Below are 24,725 nucleotides of genomic sequence, written 5' to 3'. Positions count from 1 at the left end.
CAAGCTGTCAGCTGTGCCGCCGCCGCCGCTGCCGGGAGCCGAGCCGGCCCGGCCCCCTCTCTACTCCTCCTTCTCCTCCTCCTTCTCCTCCTCCTCCTCCCCCGCCCCTCCCGCCCCGGGGGCTCCAGAGCTCGGTGTCACCGTATCATTGTCCGTGCGGAACCCCTCCGGGTCCCCCCCGCCCCCCCCCCCGGTCCGCCCTCCCCCCGCCCCCCCCCCCTCCCACCCCCCCGAAACCACCTCAATGAGATGCAAACATGAAAGACAAGAGGAAGAAGAAGGACCGCACCTGGGCCGAGGCTGCCCGCCTGGTAGGTGCCGCGGCAGCATTGTGTGTCTGCCTGTGTGAGTGCGTGTGCGTGCGTGTGTGCCTCCCTCCCTCCCTCCGTGTGCGCGCGGCGCGCGTCCCGCCGCCGCCAGCCCGGCGCGCTGCCCGCCGCTTTGTTGCCGGCGGTTGGGGCCGTTGGGGCGAGCGTGCGTGTGAGGGAGGGGGAGAGGGAACGAGTGTGCGTGTGTGTGTGTGAGTGAGTGAGGGGGAGAGAGAGAGGGCGGGAGCGTGTGCGAGTGGGGAATGGGGGAGCGCGGAGGAGTGTGCGTGTGTGTGTGCGGGAGCGAGTGCGAGGGAGTGCCTGTGCGGGAGTGTGTGTGAGCGGGGCGGGGGGGGGGTGTGTGAGTGCGTGTGCGAGGGTTTGCGGGAGGGAGTGAGCGAGGAAGCTCGTGCGAGTGTGAGCGTGTGTGTCGGGAGAGGCCGGGGTGCCCCGGCGTGAGGGGAGCTCGGGCGTGCCTGTGTGGGAGACGGGGGTGCCTCCCCCCCCGGCGGCGCCGGGGCAGCCGGCTCCCAGCGTGGGTGAGCCCGAGCTGGCGGTACGGGCAGCCCCCCTGCTCTCCTCCCGTCCCTGCCTGGAGAGGAGAAATAGCTACATCCCTTCCTCGGTGTATGTGTGAGGAAACGCCAGTTCTTTTCTTCTTTTGCATGTGCGTGTCTGTAAATACCCGGGGATTGTTTCTGTCTCTGCAAGTTCGTGCATCAGATATCCCAAGAAAATCCTTCCTTTTAATTCTAGAGAAAAGTGAAATATCCGGGAATTGCCTTTTCAGCCCTTTAGTGCGGACTGGAGTGGGGTGAGAACGTAAGAGAGAACTCTGTCCTGGGATTTCCCTTCGCTCCCTCTGCTTCCCCCGCTGAGGAGGGAAATATCCAGGGCAATTAAACCCACTTCTGGAAGGGCTCTGTGCCCTGGAGACTTTGTCCGTTCCTACTTCATTAAGAAACAACCTCCCTTACCCTACTGTATCTGTTGTCATGATTCCGTATTACTGTTTGCTAAGTGTAACAGGGCACATCGTGTATGTTGTTTTTCAGTTTTGGAGTATGTACGGGTGCTCTCCATTCCAGGAATTTTACCACAAATAGTTCTGCACACTACGGCATGTATGATTGTACACGTTTCTATGTGTGTCGTCTGCGAAGTTGGGTCCGGTTCAGCTTCAGTTGGGCGCATAGAAAGATGACAAAGCTAGAAAGATAGTCTGCTGGTTATATTGCTTTTTCTATCTACACCAACTTTATCATTTATCCATCTATGTTCCTGACATAATTGATTGAGTAATGTGCCTGTGCTGATGCTGCATCTTTGTTTTGTAACGGGCATTGATATCTTGCTTCTGTTATTTGTTTGGTTGTGAAGCACATTTCTTGTAAAAATGTTTCCACCTTGTTGTATGAATTCCTACATAGGAAGTTCAGCCTCTCCTACGTAAATAATTACAAGGTATTAGACGGACGCTACCTATAGATGTCTCTGTAAGCTGTACCTAGATATCCTCATATGCTTCGTCAGTGTTAAATTCTGGTATCACTCGTTGTCCACCCTACAACGTTTTGTAATAGTGTGGCTTTAGTGAAGATAGATGTTCTGATAGTATCGCTACTGTCCTCTCTTATTTCTCATGATTGTAAAACAAGTTTAACTGCAGTAAAACACCTTTGCCAAAATAATTTTGGCAGTGGTTGTTACATTATTTCTCCGTGCTTTAAACTGGCAATATGTATTTAAAAGTCTACAAAATACGTCAAATACTGTTCTAACTTTGCTCTCTCAAGTTGCTGCTGCAGTTGCCATTGTAAGCTGTCTTTTTGTTTGACAAGTGTGCATAAAGGAATTTTATTGTGTATCGAGTAAAATCGCTATTCCCATGCGGTCCAGTATATGGAAAAGTTTAAAGCCTCTAGAGAACAAAGGCTGAGCCAGTGCTGAGCAGAAGGGCTAAGGCTGTCTTATTTTCATGATGTCATTATCACCTCATGTTTCCCCTCAGGAAGGGTCATGATTTACTATTATCGAGTAAAAATGATACAGTGCTGTATATAAGTGGTGGAGATACACAAAGTCCACAGTGTGGTTTTGTCTAGCGTCCTGGGGCTACCAAGTTATGGAGAACTTGTCCCAAGTCTATTATATGCATGATATATAGTGCTGCTTAGACCAACTACAGTCTTGCACCAGGCTTAATTGTATAGGGACATAGGTTTGCAAACAACGATGAAAGACTGAAGCCAAAATTGCCACTCCTTATACTGTTTTATGTTAGGACCCTGAAGGTTCATTATTACTGCGTTTTCTTGGGATACATCAATAATGTATTACCACAAGGTTTGATTAAATCAATTTCTTTCCAACGACAAGTAAACAATGAAGTGATTGATACTTACAAAAAATGACTCATGAATTACCCTGATCAATATGTTGTAATACTGTGTGCAGCTGAATTATTTTTAGGAACAAGAGGTTGAATTAATACATACAGCAAAGTAATGGATATTTGCATGTTAAATTTTCTACAAAAAGCCTTTATTGGGCTTTCAAAGCGAAGTGCTCAGAAGTATGACATGATGGGGGTAACATTGCTGGCACTGCTTTTTCACTCCGTTGTGCATGTCCATGTCTTAGAATCTAGACTTCAAATGACATACTGGCATGCTAGTTTCCTGAGTACTTTTAAGTTCGCTCACTAGAGCTGCTGATCTTTCATTTTATTTTCTGTCTTTGATGTGAGGCGCCATACTTAATTTTCCATACACCTTTCACACTCAGTGCTAGAATATATCTTTCTTTTATCTTTCAGTTGTACATAGGTAGCTATTATTAGCAACACCCGGTAGCTTCCCAAACGCAAATGTTTCTATACTTATAGCGTGCCTATGAAGTTAAGTATTTTGACCTCTGCTTTACCCATGCAGAGTTGAGGCATGGAAAGATTAAGTACCTTACTCAGAGCTGTGCAGGAAATCTGCAGGAGAGGCAGTTACAGTATCAACAGCGTCTCTAGTAGTTCTGTTTCATAGTCATAAAATCATCTTCCTTCTGTGGCTACACTTTTGCCTCATTCACTCTCTATTACTATTTCTCTCACAGTAATTATGAGCAGAATGGATATGGTCATGTCTCTATATTCAATCTATATTGAAACTCATAATGCACCGTGTAATAGTTACGGATAAAAAGGAGTACAAAAACTGGACTCGAGCCTGAGATCATTACACAGCTCTCCATTTCCCACATTCACAATGAAAGAAGCAGAAGTACTTTAGAAAAATATATTACATGACAGTCGTAAAATACATTGTAATGTGTAAGTCTAAGTGCCGAGGCTCCAAACTGGCAGTCAGCATTGCATTTACTATTTTCTGGTATTTGATTAAAGGGTCTTTGTAAACTTAAATTCCTGCAATGCAGTGTTTTTTCAAACTGTTCCCTGAATTTTTAAAACATAAGTAGGAAAAGACTACCATTATATTCCTCTCTTGCTGTAAATACTGTGCATGTGATACAGGCAGTAAAACAGGAGCCACTGGCACGTCCTGTATTGAAACTTGAATTTTATAGAAGTCGTCTCCTACAGAGAGTTGAATCTTTCTGTCTGACACGCTGCTTTATTCCTCGTGCAAGTCTGCTTATCTTAGGGCAAGGCATAGCCCAGCTTACAAGCATTCCTGAGAAATGAATGCATGTGCAGGATCAGTGGAACGGTGGCATACCACTAACAGTTCATGTTACAGAACCCATTTTGTAGAACACGCGTTTTTATGGACAAAATTGCAACCTGTCTTTACAGCCTGCCAAAGGGCATATCTTTGATGTAGACCCGGTATGTCAACTCACTTTACACTTTGCAGCAGACTACAACAATGCTTATGGATGGCTTGGGCGCTATCTCCATACCAGTCTTCTGCTTTTTGTGTCTGATAGACTAAGATAGAACACTTGAAACAACAAAATAAAATCCTTAAAAGAAGGACGAGAAACCCCCTGTCTTTCAGGTGATGCTCATTTGTTGAAACCATGTTGTTGTTTTCAGGTCACATATATAGAACTCATAAAAATTTAATAGAAAGGTTAAACACCTTAATGCGTTTTTAATGTTTACAATTTAAGCAATCTATAGTGATTCCTTTCAGTTGAAGGAAGTTTCATTCATTTTTAAACTCACAAGGGCTATCAAGGAGTTGCTGAAGTTCTGAACTAGCAAGTGGTGCCTCCAAATACTGCAAAAAATATTGCAATGAAAAATACTGAAAAAACCCTGTGACCAAGGATACTCTGCTATGGAAGAACTGCTGATAATTTTAAGTAGATGGCAGTGATCCAACTTTTATCATTTGGCTACTAGATGTGATCCTTTGTTATCTATGATACAGAATCATGTAATTTTTTAGGTTGGAAAAGACCTTTAAGATTACAAGTCCAACCATTGACCTAGCACTGCCAAGTCCAACCACTAAACCATGTTCCTAATCACCGCATCTATATGTCTTCTAATACCTCCAGGGGTGGTGAGTCTACCACTTCCCTGGGCAGCCTGTTCCAGGGCTTAACAGCCCTTTTGGTGAAGAAATTTGTCCTAATATCCAATCTAAACCTACACACACACAACCTGAGGCTATTTCCTCTTGTACTTTTTAACTTGGGAGAAGAGACCAACCCCCTCCTGGCTACAACCTCCTCTCAGGGAGTTGCTGAGAGCTTTAAAGGCACCCCTCAGCCTCCTCTTCTCCAGGCGAAACCACCCCATTTCCCTCAGTCAGTCCTCAAACAATTTGTTCTCTTGACCCTTCACCAGCTTCATTGCCCTTCTCTGGACACACTCCAGCACCTCAATGCCTTTCTTGTAGTGAAGGGCCCAAAACTGAACAGAGCACTTGAGTTGTGGCCTCACCAGTGCTGAGTACAGGGGGATGATCCCTTTCCTAGTCCTGCTGGCCACACTATTTCTCATAGAAGCCAGGGTGCCATTGGCTTTTTGGCCTCCTGGGTACACTGCTGGCTCATATTCAGCCAGCTGTTCACCATCAGCCCCAGGTCCTTTTCTTCTGGGCAGCTTTCCAGCCTCTTTTTCCCCAATCCTGTAGCATTCCACGGAGTGCTTGTGATTCAGATACAGGACCCAGCACTTGGCCTTGTTGAACCTCATGTAGTTGAACTTGGCCCCCCAATCCAGGCTGTCCAGATCCCTCTGTAGAGCCTTCCTGTCCTCAAGCAGATCAACACTCCTGCCCCACTTGGTGGTGCCTGAAAACTTACTGAGGGGGCACTCAATCCTATCATCCAGACTATTGATAAAGATATTAAAGAGAACTGGCCCCAGCACTGAGCCCTGGGGAACAACACTTGTGACTGGCCACCAACTGGGTTTAACTTCATTCACCACAACTCTTTGGTCCCAGCCAGCCAGCCATACTTTTTACTCAACAAAGCATACACCCATCCAAGCTATGAGCAGCCAGTTTCTCCAGGAGAATGCTGTGGGAAATGGTGTCAAAGGCTTTATTCTTTAGCCCAGGCAGACAACATCCACAGGCTCATGTCACCTTACGCTCATGTCACCTAACCCGCATGCTTGGTGCATGTCACCTTATCATAGGAGATCAGGTTAGTCAAGCAGGACTTGCCTTTCATAAACCCATGCTGAGTGGGCCTTATCATCTGGGTGTCCTGTACCTGCTGTGTGATGTCACTCAAGATGATGTGCTCCATGACCTTCCCTGGCACTGAGGTCAGACTGACGGGTTTCTGGTTCCCTGGATCCTTCTTCTGATTCTTCTTGTAGATGGGTGTCACATGGCAACTGCGACCTCCTTGGTTCACCAGGACTGCTGATAAATGATGGAAAATGGCTTGGTGAGCACTTTCACCATCCCTCTCAGTATCCTTGGGAGTGGTGAAAGAAGCCTGAACAAAATGCAATGAGGCTGCTCACTTTGCGTATGCAGAGTTCAGCCTATGTGTGAAGCATAGAACATCTGCCCATGAAGGGTGATAGTTTATGGTGACATCTTGAAAGGAGGTTTTATCAATTACTGCCCTCCTTTCTCCTCTCAGTGGCAATTTAAACATAGTTAAGTCTCTACCACTAGTTTACAATAAAGCAGAAGAAAATCCTAAGTATGAGAACAGTACTGCTTGTTATTTGTGTGTTGGATCTCCTCTGCAGTATTTTTGCTCTTTCTTCTCCATTTCGTTCTGAAAGAAAGGTTTTCTTGTGTTACTGAAAACGATGTGCTTTACGGTGCTACGGAGAGTCCTCGTGGTTCTGGTGATGTGTGAGTAAGGGGTGAGTTACATTCATACCGGGATGAGTTATGTTCATACCTTAATTCCTGTACTTCTTGCACTAGCCTCCTGACAGGATCTATCTAGCTCTTAATTAAGAATTGTTCTCTTGCTCCTGTAAGTTTTTAAGAAAATTATAGTAATTAATTAAGGGAACTGATGCTGGAAAAAAAACCCCACAACATGAAAAGCAACAGAAGCCTGTTGGAACTGTTAGCTTGCATGTTGCTGTTTAATGTGTCTGGCTGTCCAAAAGCTGATTGTTGCTTCATCTGGTCTGCTAAGATAGGGTATTTGAAACAGATCGTATAGTGCTGTGGAGGTATTTTTGCATTACATCTTCATATTTGAATTCCACAAATGAAACAAAAAAATCAAAAGAGTAACTTCTGTGTAGCTAGACCATTGATGATAATGCCTTTGACTTTTTATCTCTGCTTTTGTTACTATAAATAGCATTTTTAAGGCATTGTGTGAAAGGAACTTCGTTTATCTTTAAAAATGGGAGATTTGACATAACTTTGGTTTATGGTATTAAGGATTTCTTTGTTGTTGGCTTAACAGAGACCTACCATTATTTCCATGGGTTTTTTCTGAGTTAATTCTTTTTCAGACATATAGAAACACTGTGGCTTGCAAAGTTTTGATGGCCTTTCCCTTTGATCCACAATCAATGCTGCTTTGAAGAGCTATATTTTATTTTGGTTTGCTTTAGGTTTTCCTTGAATTTGTTTTATTCAAAGAAATTTTTGCACTTCTTAGAAAATGTTGAACCTGCACTTATTTTTATTTACCTTCTGTGGTTGTGTTTTAAGTGTCAGTATTTGTTAGTATGAGATAATACAGAAATTAGCATGTTTTAATATTTTCTATTTTGAAGGTGATCTAGAAGTAAAATACAAATTTTATCTATGTCTTTTCACCTTTTGTATTCTTCTGGGCAGACTGAGAGGAACAAGATTCTAAGTCTTACCATGAGACAGCCATTTCAGCCTTGGCATTAGAGACATTTAGGAAGGCAACCCAGGAATGGGACCTGTTTTCAGTAATGTCACATTGCCTCTGTCAAATCAGGGTAACATAGGAGAAAAACCCTTACAGGAACCTAAATATGAATAATACTCAACAATGTGATGTCACTCTCGATGCCTTCAGGTATGATTTGACACTAACTTTTATATTGAATGCTTCCACTGGCTCATATTTCTCTGCAGAAGGACCAACATTCTCCTGCCTTATAGCACGTTCCTGTTAACTGATCTGTTTTTTTTTCTTCCAGCCATTGACAAGTTTCTCACAAACATGATTTGGCCAGTTGCATGTGGAATCGGTGGAATTACGGTGAAATAGTTTCCTCTAACCACACCCAAGTTCCTACCCAACCTTCACAGCTAGCTTGCTCTGGATCTGCTAGCCCAGTTCACCAGTTCACTGGATCGAACTGTGTTATAGCAGCATCCCAGCTCGGACCAGGTGGCATGGTGTCCTCAAGGCAAAAAGCCAAACTCAGCGTACTTCCTGTCGGAGCCTTTGTTCTTTATGCTGTAGCCAGCAGATTGCTGTCACTTGGAGAGACATTTGCTACATTTGACCTCTTGGCTTTGGAGTAATAGGGTCTTTTTAAATATAGTAAGCTTCAGAATGTTTTGTCTTTTCTTGAGTGTCCTGGTGATAATCTTGCATTCCCTGTAGATAGCAGTGACTAAATAGTGGCCTCTTTTTTCTGCTGTCAAGACCTGGGAAAATACATGATTAGTGGAAATTATGTCGTCATGATTCCATGTGTTCCAGTTGAAAGTGACCAGATCCTACTTTGAGGAACTAATTCCTACTGAAGGAATCAAATACCTTAGCCTTCACTCTGGCACAGTCAGCTTCCAATGATAGTGCAGAAGAAAAACCTGGAATTTGCTCATCCTGTTCAGGTAGCAAATCCCCATGCTGCTCAAGGACAAGAGATTGGCCATAGGTGGCCCATTTAATCTCTTACCAACTTTGAATGGCAGTCACCCTCCCAAAAGAAACTCCCGTCATTGATGTACTGCCCCTGTGAGGCAGCTTTGTCTTTGCAAAATCCTTCTAGATCGTTTCCTATTGCTGGAGTTACTTTCTTGGGAGGAGATGTACCTGCTGAGAATGTTAAAAAGGGTAGAGAGGTGCCTTCTTACTTGCAGCTAATCTGAGTTTGAAGGGATGATCTATGTCTTTCTGAATATCATATCTAAGCAGACTACTGTATAAATACATCCACTTATGACTATCATACTTTAGCATAAACATCATAAGTGTCAGGAAACAGTTAATAAGCCATCTGTCAGAGCATGCCTTCTTCCTAGAGCCTATTTTGTGTCAGTGCACTGATGGGGGTAGGGGACTGCGCTTAGTGTTGGAGAGATCTAGAGCAGCCTCATTCACTTTGGTCTAAGCAAGCTCTGGTGTTTCTGGCACTGGAATTAGGGGATCTGACTAAATGTTAAGAGTTCATCTCTCTTTAATGGCTTGAACTTAGCAGGACAAAGTGTCTGTGGATCCTGGCATGTAGCTTTCCTTGACATCAGAGCACCTTGTAGATGAGGTTTTTAATATATGGGATCCAGCTGTAACATTGCACATTTTGAGTCTGATGTGGCATCCTGGACCTCAGGTGTCTGAGGTGACTTGTTTTGTAATGCAGCATTGAGTTTTGTTTCTGTCTCACAACCTTTGCCAGGATCAGCAACCACACTTCAGTCTGTGCTCTGGAATCCTCAGACTCGTTAAGAGGATTGGGCTGTAGTTCTCCGTAGAAGACATTTCAGGTCCTAGATTATGGTTCATGATTTTGGAGCATCAGAAAGTAATTTATTTAGAAGGCACACATGGCATATTCTGTTTTAAAACTTGTCCTCCTGTATTGCATGCATTGGGCTGGCTGAGGCTATGATGATGATTCTCCTCGCTACTTGACGAGGCTCAATTCATTGTCCTGTGAGTGACAGTCACATCTTGAATGAAGTCTGACTTACAGGTAACAGCATTTTCTAAACATCTGCAACTTCAGAAGTGTGCCTTGACAAGTGTCTTGAGCTAGTAGATGATTTGGTTTTGAGAACTTAATGTTGAAGCTATTTTCTCTCTTTTTTGTTGAGATCTTGGTTAAGCGTTGATAGGATCAAGAATTTAGTGAGGCAGTCAGTCTAGTCAGGGTTTATGTTGCTTTGTCCTGGTTAGCTTCTTATATAACTTGACGTCTAGAGAGGGAGAAGAGCCTTAACTGAAGTGTAAATCAACCATTTGAAGGTCAAGGTTTTACTGTATTTCAGCTGAGTCTTAGCAGCCTGGAGAATAGTGTTCACTACAGTTGGTGAGATGCCTTGTAAAATGTCTTCAGAGTAGCAAATCATAGTCAATCCTCACATCCCATTGATGTGTTCTTGCTTTGCAACTTGAACCTCCTTTATATGAGACTCTTCCACTGTACCATTGTATTGCCCAAATACTTAACTTCATCCTTCATTAAGTGATAACTTTCAGTTTTGATTGTTTTTCCTTTGGTTCCATCAGTTTTAACTGAACAAATTCCCCATCCAGATGTTTCAGTAAATCTGTTGATGTCTGTTTTGGGAGAAATGTTAAGTATTTTTATGTCTCAAAATTCCCAGTTATCCCCCAGCTGCTGGGATGTCTGTTGGCATTGTGGTGTCGGAGAAACATGTGACATCTCATGTCACTATGCCTATCTGCCAATATTTCCTAGCAAGTGTAATGGAAGAAAATAGACCCTTGTTGGCTGAAGCCTGTTGTCATTCTTCTGGAATAATATTCTGGCAGCTATCTCAAAATTACGACACTGATCACACCAGATTCTTTCATCTCATTTGACGTTTCTGTCATTTAGAAATTCTAGACAGGTAAGACCATCAGGAACCTCTTTGAAATTCACTGTTTAGAGTAGGAAAGGCATCTTAATGAGAGCATTACTTTGATACTCATAGAATCAATAATCATAGAAGATGAAGTTGGAAAGGGCCTCAAGGTCACCTTTTCTGTTTAGACTTAAAGACAAGTCACATGCCCCCAAATTAGATGTTTTGTGAAATAAATAAAATCACTTGGTAACCTATGTTAACCTTAGGAGCTAGGACTTCTTTGGCCTTTGCCAGAATCTGGTCTTTTTGTGGATTTTCATATTCTACTTAAAAAATGGGAGAACTAGAATATAATGATTATGAAAAGTTCCCCAATGGGCATGATTTAGAATTCAAATGGGCCATTACCTCTTACTTTCTGACAGTGACTAGACAGAAAACATAAATTTTCTTGTACAGATTGAGAATTCTGTATCCATTTAATGGTGCTCATTCACATTCTCTGCTTTTTTGAGGTTTTTTTGGACTTAGTCTCTGGATTTTTTCAGCAGTTTGATGCAGAAGTGCTGCAGCATATTCATCCTCAGAGCAGTACTGCTTAATGCATTATAATTTGTTTCATTCATAATGCAGGTTTTGAAAATCTTGCAAGTGCTCATTGGTTTTGAAAAGAAAAAAAGTAGAATAACTAGGTGGGGCTTACTGTCTTGCTGTGGAATAAGCTCAGTAAATCACCCTTGAAGACATTTTCAAATAAGTTACCGTTGAAGATATGTTAATAACTTGTTGTTACTTGTTTCAAGGTGACATGTGGCTCCACAAGTGTGTACCCTCCTGAAGATTTCAGGGACTACCAAGCATTTGGTCGGATTGTTCTTGTATTGAGGTCTCTTGGTTTGAAATTATTTTTATGGGCCAAGAATAAGAAAAATCTGTGTAACCAATTTTGCTACGTTGTTAATCTTTTCAAACAGGTTGTCTGTCTTGCTTTGTCCTGTTCCCGGGATGCTGTACTGTTGTGTTGCGATAGGAAACATCTCCTGTCTGTTAAGCACACAGCAGACAAACTACTGGCTAGTTCAGCAAGTGCTTGGGTCCGGATTGTAGAAAGGAAAGGGGAAGTAGCAGTATAGAGCATGAACTGTCTTTTATAAGGCTACTAATCTTTAAAAATACTGCTGAGGTTCTTGTGAGGCTTTACTTCTTGTGGTTCTGCCCCCAGCAGGGAGCTGAGCACCACACAGCCAACCATTCTTGGGGGCTGGAAGAGGAAGGAGAAGGGGAAGAGGAAGGGGAAGGGGAAAAGGGAAAAGAAACCAAAGGTGAACCTCGTGAGTTGGGTTAAGGATAGTTTACTGGGACAGCAGAAAAAAAATAACAATAATAGGACTTTTGTAGGAAAAAATATATGAAACTGCGGATACACAATGCAGTTTCTCACTGACCCGCACAGCTCAGGCTGTACAGCTCAGAGCCACCCTGAAACCGGACCGTCCCCAAAAACTGCGCATCCTGGAGCCATGAACTTCTCCCTTCACCAGCCCCCCTTTATGCTGAGCATGATGTAATTGGTATGGAATAACCTCTTTAGACAGTTTGGGTCATCTGTCCCAGCACTGTCCCCTCCCAGCTTACTGGCTGCCCCCCTGCTTCTAGTTAGCAGGGCAGTATGAACAAGTGAAAAGTCCTTGACTGCTTGGCAGCAACTAAAACATCTCTGTGTTATTAGCACTGCTCTCATCCTAACTCCCAAACACCATTACACCAACTGCTAGAAATAAATTAAATCTGTCCTGGCTGAAACCAGTACGTATTTCACCTGCCTGATATATCTGTGCAACTGGAATATAGATCACAGTACAACAGTGGCCACGGGCTCAAGTGCTTTTTGCCAGGTATCCCAGTAGGAAATATTTGATGGGAGCACAAACTAAGGGTTGCATGTTTTGATGTGGTCCTTTAAAATCTGGACTTAGCACCCCAAGTCTTATTTATATAATGGCAAGTATTGGGTTACAACCCAGTTGGACTCACTAGGAGAATCATAGAAACAAGTCTGTGTGCCTGGGACATTTGGTCTGAGCAGAACAAGCCCCAGAACCCTTTTGGTAAGGCAGTTAGCAACAGAAAGAAATGGACACTGCTCCCAGCTCTTGGTTTGGTCCAGGTGTCTGGTTGTTTCATCTTGCAAATGAAACTGCTCTTCCTCCAGTGAGTGTTCAGGAGTCAGCTAACTCACAGCCAGTTTCCCCTGTTGCTGAGTGGACTTGTCAGTGATAACCAAACCTATGTGTTTTGGACTGGTGCTCATATTGCTTAGTAAAAGTCTGTTAGTGACTACTGGGGCTTCTAGAACCATGGGGTCAGCCCCCCAAAGAGTAGACTGTGAAAGAAAATTGAATTAGCACTTTAAGTTACCTTGAGTGCTGCATTTGCCTTATGAAGAAGGATCTTTCCTGTTCTTTGTGATACAGTGTTCCAACAACAGTGAGCCCTGCTAAGTGGTTGTGATGTTAAAATGTGCTCTGTTTTAGAGTTGTAGAAGCAGGTCAGAACTAGAGGGCTGTGGCTTCACAAAGTAAATTTGGAGATTTTTATCAGTCTGGTGTACAAGTTTCTGCATGCTGTATACATGCATTGCTGGTGGTTGTCACACTTACGAAGTACCTCCAGAGGAACTTCTCAGTATTTGTGTTATGATCAACCCTTCACTGTAAATGTTTGATGTTTACAGTAACCTTGTGGGTTGTTAATTTAGCCTCCAGGCCCACAGCAGCAGCCACAATTGAGGAGGGACTCATATGGGGCTGTCTGGGGAGTTTTCCAATGAAAGAGATCATAAATGTGGGAGAAGTGAACAAACAAGTGCTTGACTGACTGAAGAGTGCAGGATACAATGCAAGAGATAAGCAAGAAGAGGAGTGGGCAGAGTGAAAGGCCTTAATATGTCTGAGCAATCATCTGAGCTACTGTGTTTCATGGACTCCAAAAAGATAAGTCTTTGAACTGGTCTGTGAACTATGGATTGAAAACTTCATTAGAAGATGGGAAACTAAAAAAAAAATTTGAACGAGTCTAAGTAGTTGATCAAGAAAGTTTGTATGGATTTTGGAAGTTAAATCAGAAAAGCATTATTTTATAATCTTATAAACTGTTCAGCAAAACCAACCAACCAACAAAAAAAAATCTAAGCTATCATTTGTCAAATTAATTTGACCGAAGTGGGATTTTTTTTTTCAGGGACCTGTTAGACTTTTTTTTGTAGATTAATGTCTAATGAGATAATTGTTATCTTGGAAAAGATAACACTTCTGTCTCCATTAATTTGTAGGGTTACCTACTTTGGTTGGAGATGGACTGTTCGCAACATTATCAAAACATTTTCATCTTGCTATACCTCTCAAAATCTTTAACACTTACATTAAATTAAAACATAACATAAAAAAAGAAAATGTCTAGTCAATTTTAACTATCCTTAATGAGGACAGACTCAACTTCAGACTGTAATTTTCATGTGCTAACTCACTGTATTAGTGTCTGAGCTGTAGCAGAATAGTTCAAGCTATTTAAAGTAATGTTAAATGAAGTCAGAGGATGCTCCCGTCCTCATTCTGAGCCACATCTACAAAAGTGGCTGCCTGGGTAGCAGAGTATCTACGCATGGTGCTTGGGAAACGCTTCTGAAAAAGCTGCAAGAAGAATGAGAGGTTTAAAAAAATAAAAGCTACTGCACCTGTTTTCTGTTATCAGCATTCTTAGAGCTGTTACAGCAAGAAGCTTCATGTGTTAGTTAAAGTGTTTTTAAATGTTGGAGTTAATTTTATAGAAAAAATATGGGTGTGGAGGGGGGAAGGGATTTGGGGAAAGCGTTCTGAGGATTAATGTTCTGAAAAAGATGAGGTTTTGAGTGCATACATACATATATAATAATAGTTATGAAGCTTATTACTTTTAGTACTTGCATACATTTTCTGGGATTAGTGAAGAAAATGAAACTGGGTTTATGTCTGTTGGCATGTCAGGTGGTGAAAAGACTGTGTGCCTGGATGATACTGATGTAATCCTGGGAGGAAAAATGGAAGTGCTGCATTGGGAAGTGGTGAAGAAGAGATGGAGATGTTCTTGTGCCCATAAGAAATAGAATAGTAAATGTACTGAAGGGAGGAAGAAACAAAATCTATGACTGACAATGAAAGGAATGAGGAAAAAAACTAATCCTCTGAATTCTAGGATAGCATTGCATTTCACTTATTTATTTTGCTACCATTTGTCTTAATTAGATAACCAACTAAGTCCCCAAACCTTCATCTTTAAGGATTAGATTCTTCTCAAACTTTGGGACTATAAGGTTTTCAATGAAACACCAAGATGAAAAAAAAGTTTGTCTTCTCTTTTCTGTAAAACACAGGGCCTTTGTCTTAGAGATGAAATGCTATGTTTTGATTATGTTGCATTCTGTTTATTTTTAGAACAAGTTCCATTAAGGGCTATCTCAGCCAAAGGAGTATTGATGAAATTATAAGTAATCCCTTTGAAATAATTGAAAAGACCTGTTTGTCTTCTGAAATATTCTCTCATTCTTTTGGTAGTAAGATCTCCTATTGGAATTTTCAGAATTGGCTACAAATTATCTTGCCAAGATTATTTCTAGTGCAGAAAACAAGAAAAAAATTTTGAAAAATCTCTGGGAATCTCCCATGTCCAGTGTCTGTGTGGTGTGATGCTTGAGTATGAGACTGTGGTAGCTTTCTTCATGTGATTCTGGGTACCTTGGTTTATTTCAGTTTTAACCTAAGAAGACATAGCATGTAAATCTCCTAAGCACAGTTTTATGTGTTTGGATGAGATTGTCTGGCATAGTTAAAGGAAGATTGCATTCCTGGGTTTGAACTGCAAGGATAATCTCATTACTGGTTCTCGTCGTTTCAAAGATACGTAGTTATCCTGGAAGTCCAAGCCGAGGCACTGTAACTTTTCCATAAAACAATTGCCATTTTTCTGTTCACTTATTACTATCTATTTTTGGAGGGAAATGGAAGATACAGATAAAATATGTATTATTATCAAATTCTAAAACATTAAAAAAATCTAAATCTAAAATTTATTTGCCACTAGCATTTCCTAGGAGCTGACAGTTTTTACTGCTACATTTGCTGAGATGTATCTTTGGGAAAACTCAGATCCTCATGTGTATGTATGTTGGTGCTCACAGCAAAAGAATAAAACCCATGACTGAATATACTGTGTAACAGCCCTGTTTTATTTTCTTGGTTTGCTTTTCTTGGGCTACACTTAGCATCCTGATGGGTAACAGCTGAATCTGTTCAATGTGTAGTGAGGGTGCTTGGGATAAGAAATATGCTGTGATATTAAGGACCCTTAAAAACAGAAGCTGACTTTGAACAGGAAGCAAAGTCTCTGTTGGCATTACTTTATAAAATCCTCTGTGATTTCTCTCTGCTAACCTACCATTTTGCTGTGCTTCTAGAGTTCGGTGATGGTAGTTGCATGATGCGTATGACTGATGGCCATTTCTCACTGTTCCTTGACCAGTGCTTGTCTAGCTTGACTTGGAGGAGTCAGCCAGTCTCGTAGCTTGGAATAATGCCTTCAAGCAGGGTCAGAAGTTTGGAGCCTCTGCAACAGTTGCAGATTATCCTGAACATTTTCAGGTGTTCCCCCCCACACCGGGGAAGACATGTTCTGTATTTTTGGTTTGAGATCTGATTAACAATCAGCATTTTGTTGCTCTACAACTCCGGTCACAGTTCACCTTCTTTATAGGCTGGAAGTCCTAGTGAATTTATTTACCTATGCCAAATGATTGCTACTATTGTTTTAAATCTCTAAGGAAAATCAACATCCAGCTAAGAAACCAATGAGGACCCATTGATTTTTCTCTCCGGCCCACTTACCATCAATAAGAAATGTCCTTAGCTTTCATGACACTTCTTCCCTGCCATAATGCTGCCCTGTTACCTGGCTGGTTTCACTGTCAGGGCTGGTCTCAGTTGCTGATCACATTATATGTGGATGTGATTAACAGCCTGATAAAAATGTTTAAGTCAATACTTGAGAAGCTTGGATAAAGAGAACACTTTGTGGTGAGAACTTTTTAATAATGTGTTCTGTTTGATGTAAACCAGTGGTAGAGAATTTCTGGTTTTAACAGAAAAATCTTTTATATCAAGGATCAAAGTTTACTTAGCTTGGCATGATTTAGCAGTATAGAGAAAAGGAAATTTAAGAAAAGCCAGGCAATTTGTGTTTCATTTGGGGGGAAAAATAATTGCTCCCTCTTAAACAGAACTTTTGCCTGTCATGTTTTTTTCACTGAAGTATTTTCTTTCATAAGGAGGAGTGGAGGGCTTGTAAACAAAATAGTCTGCATTTCATGGAAATGATAGGCTTTTGAAAGATGATTAATTTAAATTAAGGATGGTCAGATTATTTTACAAGGTCCCTGTGTAGACGTGAGCGTGTAATTTTTCTAAATCCTTGAGGAAAGCTGCTCCTTCTGTCCTGAGTTTTGTTTATGTATATATGAATACAAACACAGATTCAGAGCCATTATATGTTCTTTCTAATCTGCCTGTATTGTGACAAATGTTTCTCAGTAATAGTTGTTAAATGGTGTAATTTTGAAACCTTTAAACAGATGCTACCAAATATCACTATAAACCACCAGTATGGACTTCAGTTCCACAATAAATGGTGTATTTAACAGGACGAGTGTGGGTGGATTTAGGTGCTGAGATGGGGGAAAGTACTATGTGGAAAAACTGATAAGTACTGAACAAATAAATGACACAAAATGGGTCTGAGTTACTGAACCACAAAATATTCTCCTATTTTTGAAAATCTTAGATGAGTAATTATCAAGTGTGCCATCTGTAAGTAATGTGGGCTTCCAAACTTGTGGCAATTAAAACACTGCCTAGCATCCCACTCCAGCCCTGTATTTTATCCTGTGTACAAGTCAGTACTGGAGACTAATCTCTTACGACATTAATCGTCTCATGAGGAGAGACGGAATAAATCACAGTAGCCCTTCCTCTCTTCACTCATGAAGATAAATGCAATAACACGATGGCTGATCTTTGTTATGACACTAACCATTATATATTTAACAGAGATAGCAAAATCCCACTGACAGCTAACAAAAGAATTCTCTCTTTATACATTCTATGAGAGGGCTGTATTTCTTTAGTTCAAAAGCATGACTTATCATATCTGTTCTCAGAGGAATTTAAGCAGTAGATCTGGATAGTGCCAGTGAACTCAATTCTGTACACAATGATGTCATGATTCAGACTAATGAAAACTGATGTGAAGTAATTGTGCAAGCTTTGGGAGAGAAAAACTGTGCAACACCCAAGGACTCTTAATGCTCTTGTATTTTCCATTCTCACAAGAAAGAATAACTTTCCTATTTAAAACAAACAAGGAAGCAACACTAACCCCCCAAAAAACCTCCCAACAAATCCAACCAAAACCAAAGCAAAAACTTTAATCAGTTTTTACTTTGTGGAGATTCCAAGTTTCTGTTTTGCCTCCAGTACTTGAACAGGTGGGCTCAAGGAACTGGAAGTGGCTTTTTGTTACGTCTATGATTGCAAAGGAATTTTGATTTTTCTAGCTTTATAATTTGCTGTACACCCCTCGGGAATTTCTTTCCAGGTTTTCCATGCATTAGACACATTCTGGTCTTTTTTTCTGGGATAAATTACTAAAAAATATTCTTAGTATTTTTCCACATCTCTGCTTGCTTATTAATTTGAAGGGAGTGATGCTGTGCATCATCCTGTGAGTGAGGAACAGAGCAAATACCTGAAGTCTGAAGTTTATGGACTTCCCTTGTGAGGTTAAGAGGATCAATGTAAACTACACTGGTTTTTCATCTCAGCATCAAAATGTGCTGTAAATTTCATGAGGTAATTTCATGCCACCTATCTGACAGAGTCAAAATGGAAGTATATTTTTTACAGTTTGCTGTTGTTGACCATATTTTGGTAACATGGATAGAAGTGCTTTTTGGCTGATTAAATATATTCATGATGCATCAAAGGATTAAATGTCAGTTGCAATATGAGACTTGTCTCATCTTTTTAGTGGGCAAGTTTTACCTGGATGAATACTTCAAATGGCTGAAACTAATATGTATGTAAGAGTATTTAGGTAGAGTGCATGGTTTAAAATATTTTTTTTGGTATTCTGTTATCTTTCTATTCTTCCCCCCCCCCTTTGTTTTTCTCTTTTTTTTTGTTTTCTTTTTTGCCTTCTGGAAATCTTAGGTCTGTATCTTTAGGACACTGTCTAACAAGATAAGCTCTGATAGTAAAGCGATGGCAAGAAAGCCGGCATAACTGTCACCTCCTGTTAAATTTGGTACATTCAGAGAGTCGCCAGTAGGAATTTTATTTCTCACATTAAAAGTAACCCTTACACATTACATTTGCCTGAGGAATTTAAGCAATGAAGGCTTTTAAAACAAATACACGCTCATTCTCTCTGTTGATTTTTCTGGGAAGTTTTGCTCTTTGTATTTTTTTTTTATTTATTTACTATGCTGGAACATAAGTTATACAGTAAACTTTTCAGTGTCTCAGAAAAAAAATAGCTGTATCAGCTTTCAGTAGAGAAAACAACATGTCTGGGTGTGAATATGTTTGGGGTTTGGTGCTGCTTAGTACTTTTTCTTTTTTCTTGTTGCCTTTAGTAGTGATGAATATGTTCACAGTGGTGGTAGTTCTTTCCTCTGTTACCTGTAATATAAAGGCAGGTGACAGGGCCTTCATATCTATTCTGCTCCATTAGTTCCAGTCACCTAAGCACGGCCTTTCTTCATTTTATACAGGAGTGGGTGCCAAAGGGCAATTTTTATTCCTGATGGAATTAGAGCCATTTCAGGATTGTGGCCTGACCACCAAATGAGTGCAGATTTCAGTAATGGGTTTGGGTGGCAGAGATGTGTTTTGCTCCTGGCCCCTTCCCTGGAATAATGATTTGTAGTTGTAAACAGCTCTGACCCATGTTTTTCAGCTGAGTGAACTGATACGGAATGTGAAATTTCTACTCTAAACTAAATAGGCAGAGAATATGGTCTGCCAGCCATGGGAGGTTCATGATACAATTTGTCCTGTCAGCATGTAAGAGCTACAGCGTGCTGCTAGCTAGCTATTCAGTACCAACTACTGAGGCAGCACTTGTGTACCTCTGTGGGTGTTTTGGGGAACCCATGGTAATGAACTGCATCTGTATGGATATGGTGATGTTTCAGAAGGTAGAGGAGATAGAAGAATACACTGTGGAAATGTACTGAGGTCAGGGCAAGGAAAGAAAGATATTTCAGTAGGGATGTGGAAAGGTGGGAGATACAGAAGCTAGGGGTATTGCTACACCTCAGAAGATAAGAGTATCCCTTTGAGAGCAGAGAAAGGCTGGGAACTGTGAGAAGAAATGGGGTATTGTGATAGAAAGCAAGAAGAGGTATAGCTTGCGTGGATAAGCAGAAGTCTGGAGACTGGAATGCACTGTCAAAATTGAGCAGTCATACTGAGAAGCTGGATGCTCCATCGCTTGAACTGAAGTCATCGCTAGTAATCTTGCTGCTAATAATGGAACCCGTACTGGGGTTTGACATCCTGCTCACTGGGGTATGTGCCTTTGATCCTGATCTTACAGAAATTTGATAGGATTCTGTGTGCTCTGTGGGTTCATCCTGTTACAGACACTGAGGTTTTTATGGATCTGTGCTGACAGAGCCTTTAAGTGAAGGTTCCTTGTTGCTCAGACAGACTGATTGCATTAGTAAAAAGAGAAATATGAAGGTTTCTTTCTGTTTCAGGATGTCAGACCAGATCAATAAGTTATTATAAGTCAGTTGTTTAAGGTTGAAAACTTTACCCTGCTTTTTCTGGTGTGATGTATGAGGCCACTAGCAGTGGCAAGATGTTGCTGCTGGAGCTTGTGCCTTTCAAAGCAAAAACATAATTGTATGTTAAATTTTAACTGTATTGTAATCTAATTTCTTTTGAATTCAAAATGTCATGGGTACAGTTTATTTGGAATTTCAGAAGCACTGTTGCTGCCCTTCTGTCAGTTTAAAATATGACATTATAAATAATTTCTAATAAAGAAGAACAATAAAAGGGTCCGGACATCTCAGAACAAGCCACAAACCAGCTAGTTGAAGCAATGGAATGAACAACCAAATCATTCAGCTTCTCTCTTGTTCCTTCCTTTCAGTATTTTAGGAGATGATAATGCCTAACATATCTGGCTGGTTAGCAAAGCTAGGCAGTTTCAGACTGACTTGCAAAAAAATTCTATAGTAGAAATTCCCTCGTGGGAAACACTCTCTCATTTCTTCCCCAAAGTTCATGCTAAAGGATCTGCAAAGTGCTTTTGATTGAAAAAGGGCTGGGGAAAAATTTTTGGGGTGTACTTTAAACCACATTGGAGCTCTACAGGTCAGTAGCATTACATCTGTACCTAAAAAAATGTGGACCAGCAAGCATGTACAAAGTGATGTTAAAACTTAATGTGTTTCAGCAGGCTTGGATATTTTTATGTGTTGCTTTCTTTTTCATGTTATAGCTTTGTTCCTTTCCTTGCTCAGTTTTACTTTTCTTTCTTACCTGTAGTGATATGTGGATTAGAGAGACAAATTCATAGTATGGAGCATAACTGTGAAAGACATATCTTATGAAATGCACCTTATTCTACTCAGATTTTATAACTTCCTTACTGTAACTGCAACTGCTCAAAGACAAAAGTCCTTCCAGGAGAATTATTACTCCTGTTTCAAATTCTTTTAATATTTTATTACTTGGAAACTCTCTTTACCTTTCTCTTAATCACCATCAGCAAGAGCTCCATGAATATCTGAGAACTTACGTTAAAATAGGTTATAGTGTATCTTCCCTTCTTGTTTTCATCTTTTTCCTTTTTTTCCATGCCTTACATACCCTTCCTCCTCTTGATTTTCTTGCTGTTTTCTCTTCATCCATCTATCTATATGCACTTCCTTTCTTCCCCCACTCTGTAGCCTACCCTCCTCTCCTAACCGTTTGCCCATCTTTCTTCACACAAAGGGCTTTGAACTTTTACCAGGCTGCTGATAATTCCCCAATGTCTAAAGCCGTTAATCAAAAATGAATACAAAAGATTTGAGTGGGGCATTTCCCACAATAGAAGTCAGTCCTCCTGTACCCTCACGCAGGCAGCTGGAAAAAGACAATGCTGGATTTTTTTCCAGGGCGCTGTTCTTGTACCCTGTGTGGTGCTCCATCTTTCAATTCTAATTTTGTAATGGGTAGCTAGAAAATATATTTCGTGCTTCAGAGAAGGAAAGTTATTTTTCTGTTATTTTATTCACCCATCTGTCTTTGGGCAGTGAAGATACTGTCTACTCTGCGGTTCAGCCTGACTTGTATTGTAGCAGTTGAGTGGGAGCACTGGCAGTAACTGCGCTGTTCCTATTCCTCCTCCTGAATTATTTAAATAATGTTCTAAAGAGAATTGCTCCAGTTTGTGAGTAGCAGCTCAGCCTATAGTTTGATCAAGCTGATGTGATAAAATGATCCTGATTTTTGTCAGCTACCGGACCTTCGGATCCCCGCGGGCAGCTTCTGGATATGGAAGAGTCTCTGGCTAGTGCCCAGTAACCGTACTCTGGCTGCACCGCCAGCATCAGCCAGCCCACTAGACTGGTTGTTCTGATGCTTTTGGACTGCAGCACAGTATCAGGCCACGCTCGGTTCTTGTTCAGGGGAATGTTTTTTCTCTCAGCATAATTACTGATAGCTGCAGGAGTAGTGGTTGCAAGGAATGTTCATGGGCAGCAGGAAGGACGACTTTCTAGTTCGCCTTTCTTCACGTTGTCCCTCCGCTTCGTGTTCCCTCCAGCAGCTGAAATGCACACGGCAGAGCAGGTCTGGCTGAGGCAGTCACAAACAGCTGTGTACATAATTAAACTAGCCATTCCATCCATTGTCACAGAACCACAGAATCATAGGGGTTGGAAGGGACCTCGAGAGATCATCGGGTCCAACCCCCTGCCAAAGCAGGTTCCCTAGGACATACTGAGGTTCTCTTCTGATTTGGTAGGTGAGCTGAGGGTTCAGGATTTCTCTCTTATGCAAAGCTAGGTGTCTTTGCTCTGGAGTTTTCTTGTTAAACAGTTCACTTGGAAAGTGTTTTTCCCCAATGTGGTAACTGATTTTTTGAGCAGTTGTCATTGCACAGAAGGTAATAGATGCCATGGTGAGAAAAGGAATTTGCATTTATTCTTGTCCCATACAACCGACATGATTGTTCCAGTGAAACTGGAAATGTATGTGCTTGTGGCATCTGTGTCATATTTAATATCACTGAAGTTGTGGATTGAAACATGTAGGTGATACCAACATGAGAGTTTTTCAGGCTACCATTGTTACCATTGTCTGGGAAGCTTGATTTCCACCGTGTTTGGTAGGATCTGAGTCATCTTCTCTTTGAGCCATTAACCAGGGTTTGAATGAACACCAAAAATGTGTTCAGTGCAATGACAACTTCTGTTCTCTTCCAAATTGTCCTGATGGCTATCAAATAATTTGTCCCAGTTATTTAGCAACTGTCCCTTTTTAAGGCTGTGGTTGAATGGCAGAAGTAAATAGAGCATATTTGATCCTTTGTGATGGAGGTTGCAGTCAGTGCAAACCATTCTTCTTCTGTTGTTCTTAAAAAAAAAACCCCAACATTGAAACAATCATACTCTTCATGACAGTATTTTGGCATGTTTTAATTTCAGCATTATTAGTCACTGCCCATATATGCGATACGAGTGTTGGTGGATGGAGTGGGAGGAAGGAGAATTTTAAAGCAGATAAAGGCTTCTTCCCCTGATGTGCATTACTTTTTCTGACCAAGAAGGCTATGACTTAACTATGCTACTTCATTTTAGTATTTTATTTGCCTTAAGGCACAGTTAGTAATTCAGTTTGAATTTCTAATATTATCTTTAAAAGTCTTAGAAATGCAAAAGGGATTGCGGGCTTTTAGTACTGGTAATGGTGAGATACAGAGGCAAGAGACACCAGTGCAATTATCAGTTCAGTGTATTCATTAGCTCACAGACTCTTAAATAATACTCTGATGCTGTTTTCCATAACTGGAGGAAGAAAATGAGATTATCATTACAATGTTTTTACAAGTAATTATTTTTATTTTCTTACTGTGATGAATGGTTAGGTTAAAAATGGGGTGGAGGGGTGCACAACAGCATGGTGGGAGGGACAGAAAAAACTCCATCCTTACAAAGGTTGTCTCCTAAATTAATCTTCATTCTGATAAAGAAAACTTAATCAGGGACACAATAACAGGATTTTCAACTTAGGCAGTGTTTGAATTGGAGAATTAATGCCTTTCAGTTAGGGTATGAACAGTTCTTTTAAATAACAGGCTTTAAAGGGTAAGATGAACAGAACTAAATTCATGGGGTATATGAACTGCAGCCCACGCTACATGTCCGGCATAAAACAAGTCCACACAATGGGCAATTGTTTGCTCCAGCACTTTCAGCCTGTCTAACATGCTCGGCATTTCAGTTTGTCATTACACGCTGAATGTGTTCACTTCATACTGTGGCATTTGCAATCTGCCTGGTGGGCTTGATTAAACTTTCTGTAGTGGTGTTACGCATCCTCCTTGTTGGTTTCATTGTTCTTTGGTGAAGATGATCTCCCGTATCCGTATGTTGGGCCATTGTTTCCACAGCCAGTTCAGTGCAGCTTTCTCAGCACAAACTGCTCTCCCTTCTCCCATTGTCCAGAACAGGGTGACTTCTGACGTTTGCAGAGCTTTACTGTTTCCTTCCCATTACTGTCAAACTCAACGTGGTAATACTTGGCACTTTTACTGACTTTATATAGAGGAGGATGTGATGTCGTAGAGAAGGGGACAGGGCTACCCAAATTTTCTCAATTGCAGGGAGGAGCTGCCCAGGTGTGCTGAGGGGCCTGTACTCAGGAAGAGAAACAGGGAATCCTCCACAGTGAGTAACCCCACTTTCAAGTGCACACAGTTTCCTTCATAGCCGTGTCCAGTACAGTGTAGTTTCCTCTTCTGTCCTTTCCAGTTTGCCCTCTGGGATGTTCCCAGTTAAATTATCTTCTTTTCCTTTTATTTTGGTGTATTCGTAGTTTACTGTGTCCTTTGTCTTCTTTCTGAAGGTTAAAGTTTCCATTTTTGTCTCCATACCATTAATCTTTTCTCATCCTAGTCT

General features: G+C 41.1%; 1 protein-coding gene across 1 annotated transcript in view; it reads left to right on the top strand.

The window, feature by feature from the left end:
- Positions 1–257: 257 nt before the first annotated feature.
- ASXL3 (ASXL transcriptional regulator 3) overlaps positions 258–24,725 on the top strand; it is a gene marked incomplete at both ends in the record, with an annotated part of 128,485 nt that continues 104,017 nt past the window's right edge. The window contains one exon of the mRNA XM_084280174.1: positions 258–311. Coding sequence (XP_084136300.1) covers positions 258–311 — 54 coding nt within the window. The remainder of the gene's footprint in view (positions 312–24,725) is intronic.

The sequence above is a fragment of the Gallinula chloropus genome (assembly GCF_964237585.1).
Source record: "Gallinula chloropus genome assembly, chromosome: 2".
Classification (NCBI taxonomy): Eukaryota; Metazoa; Chordata; class Aves; order Gruiformes; family Rallidae; genus Gallinula; species Gallinula chloropus.
Note: the sequence above shows the minus strand (reverse complement) of the source record. Positions and strands in the feature narration are given on the sequence as shown.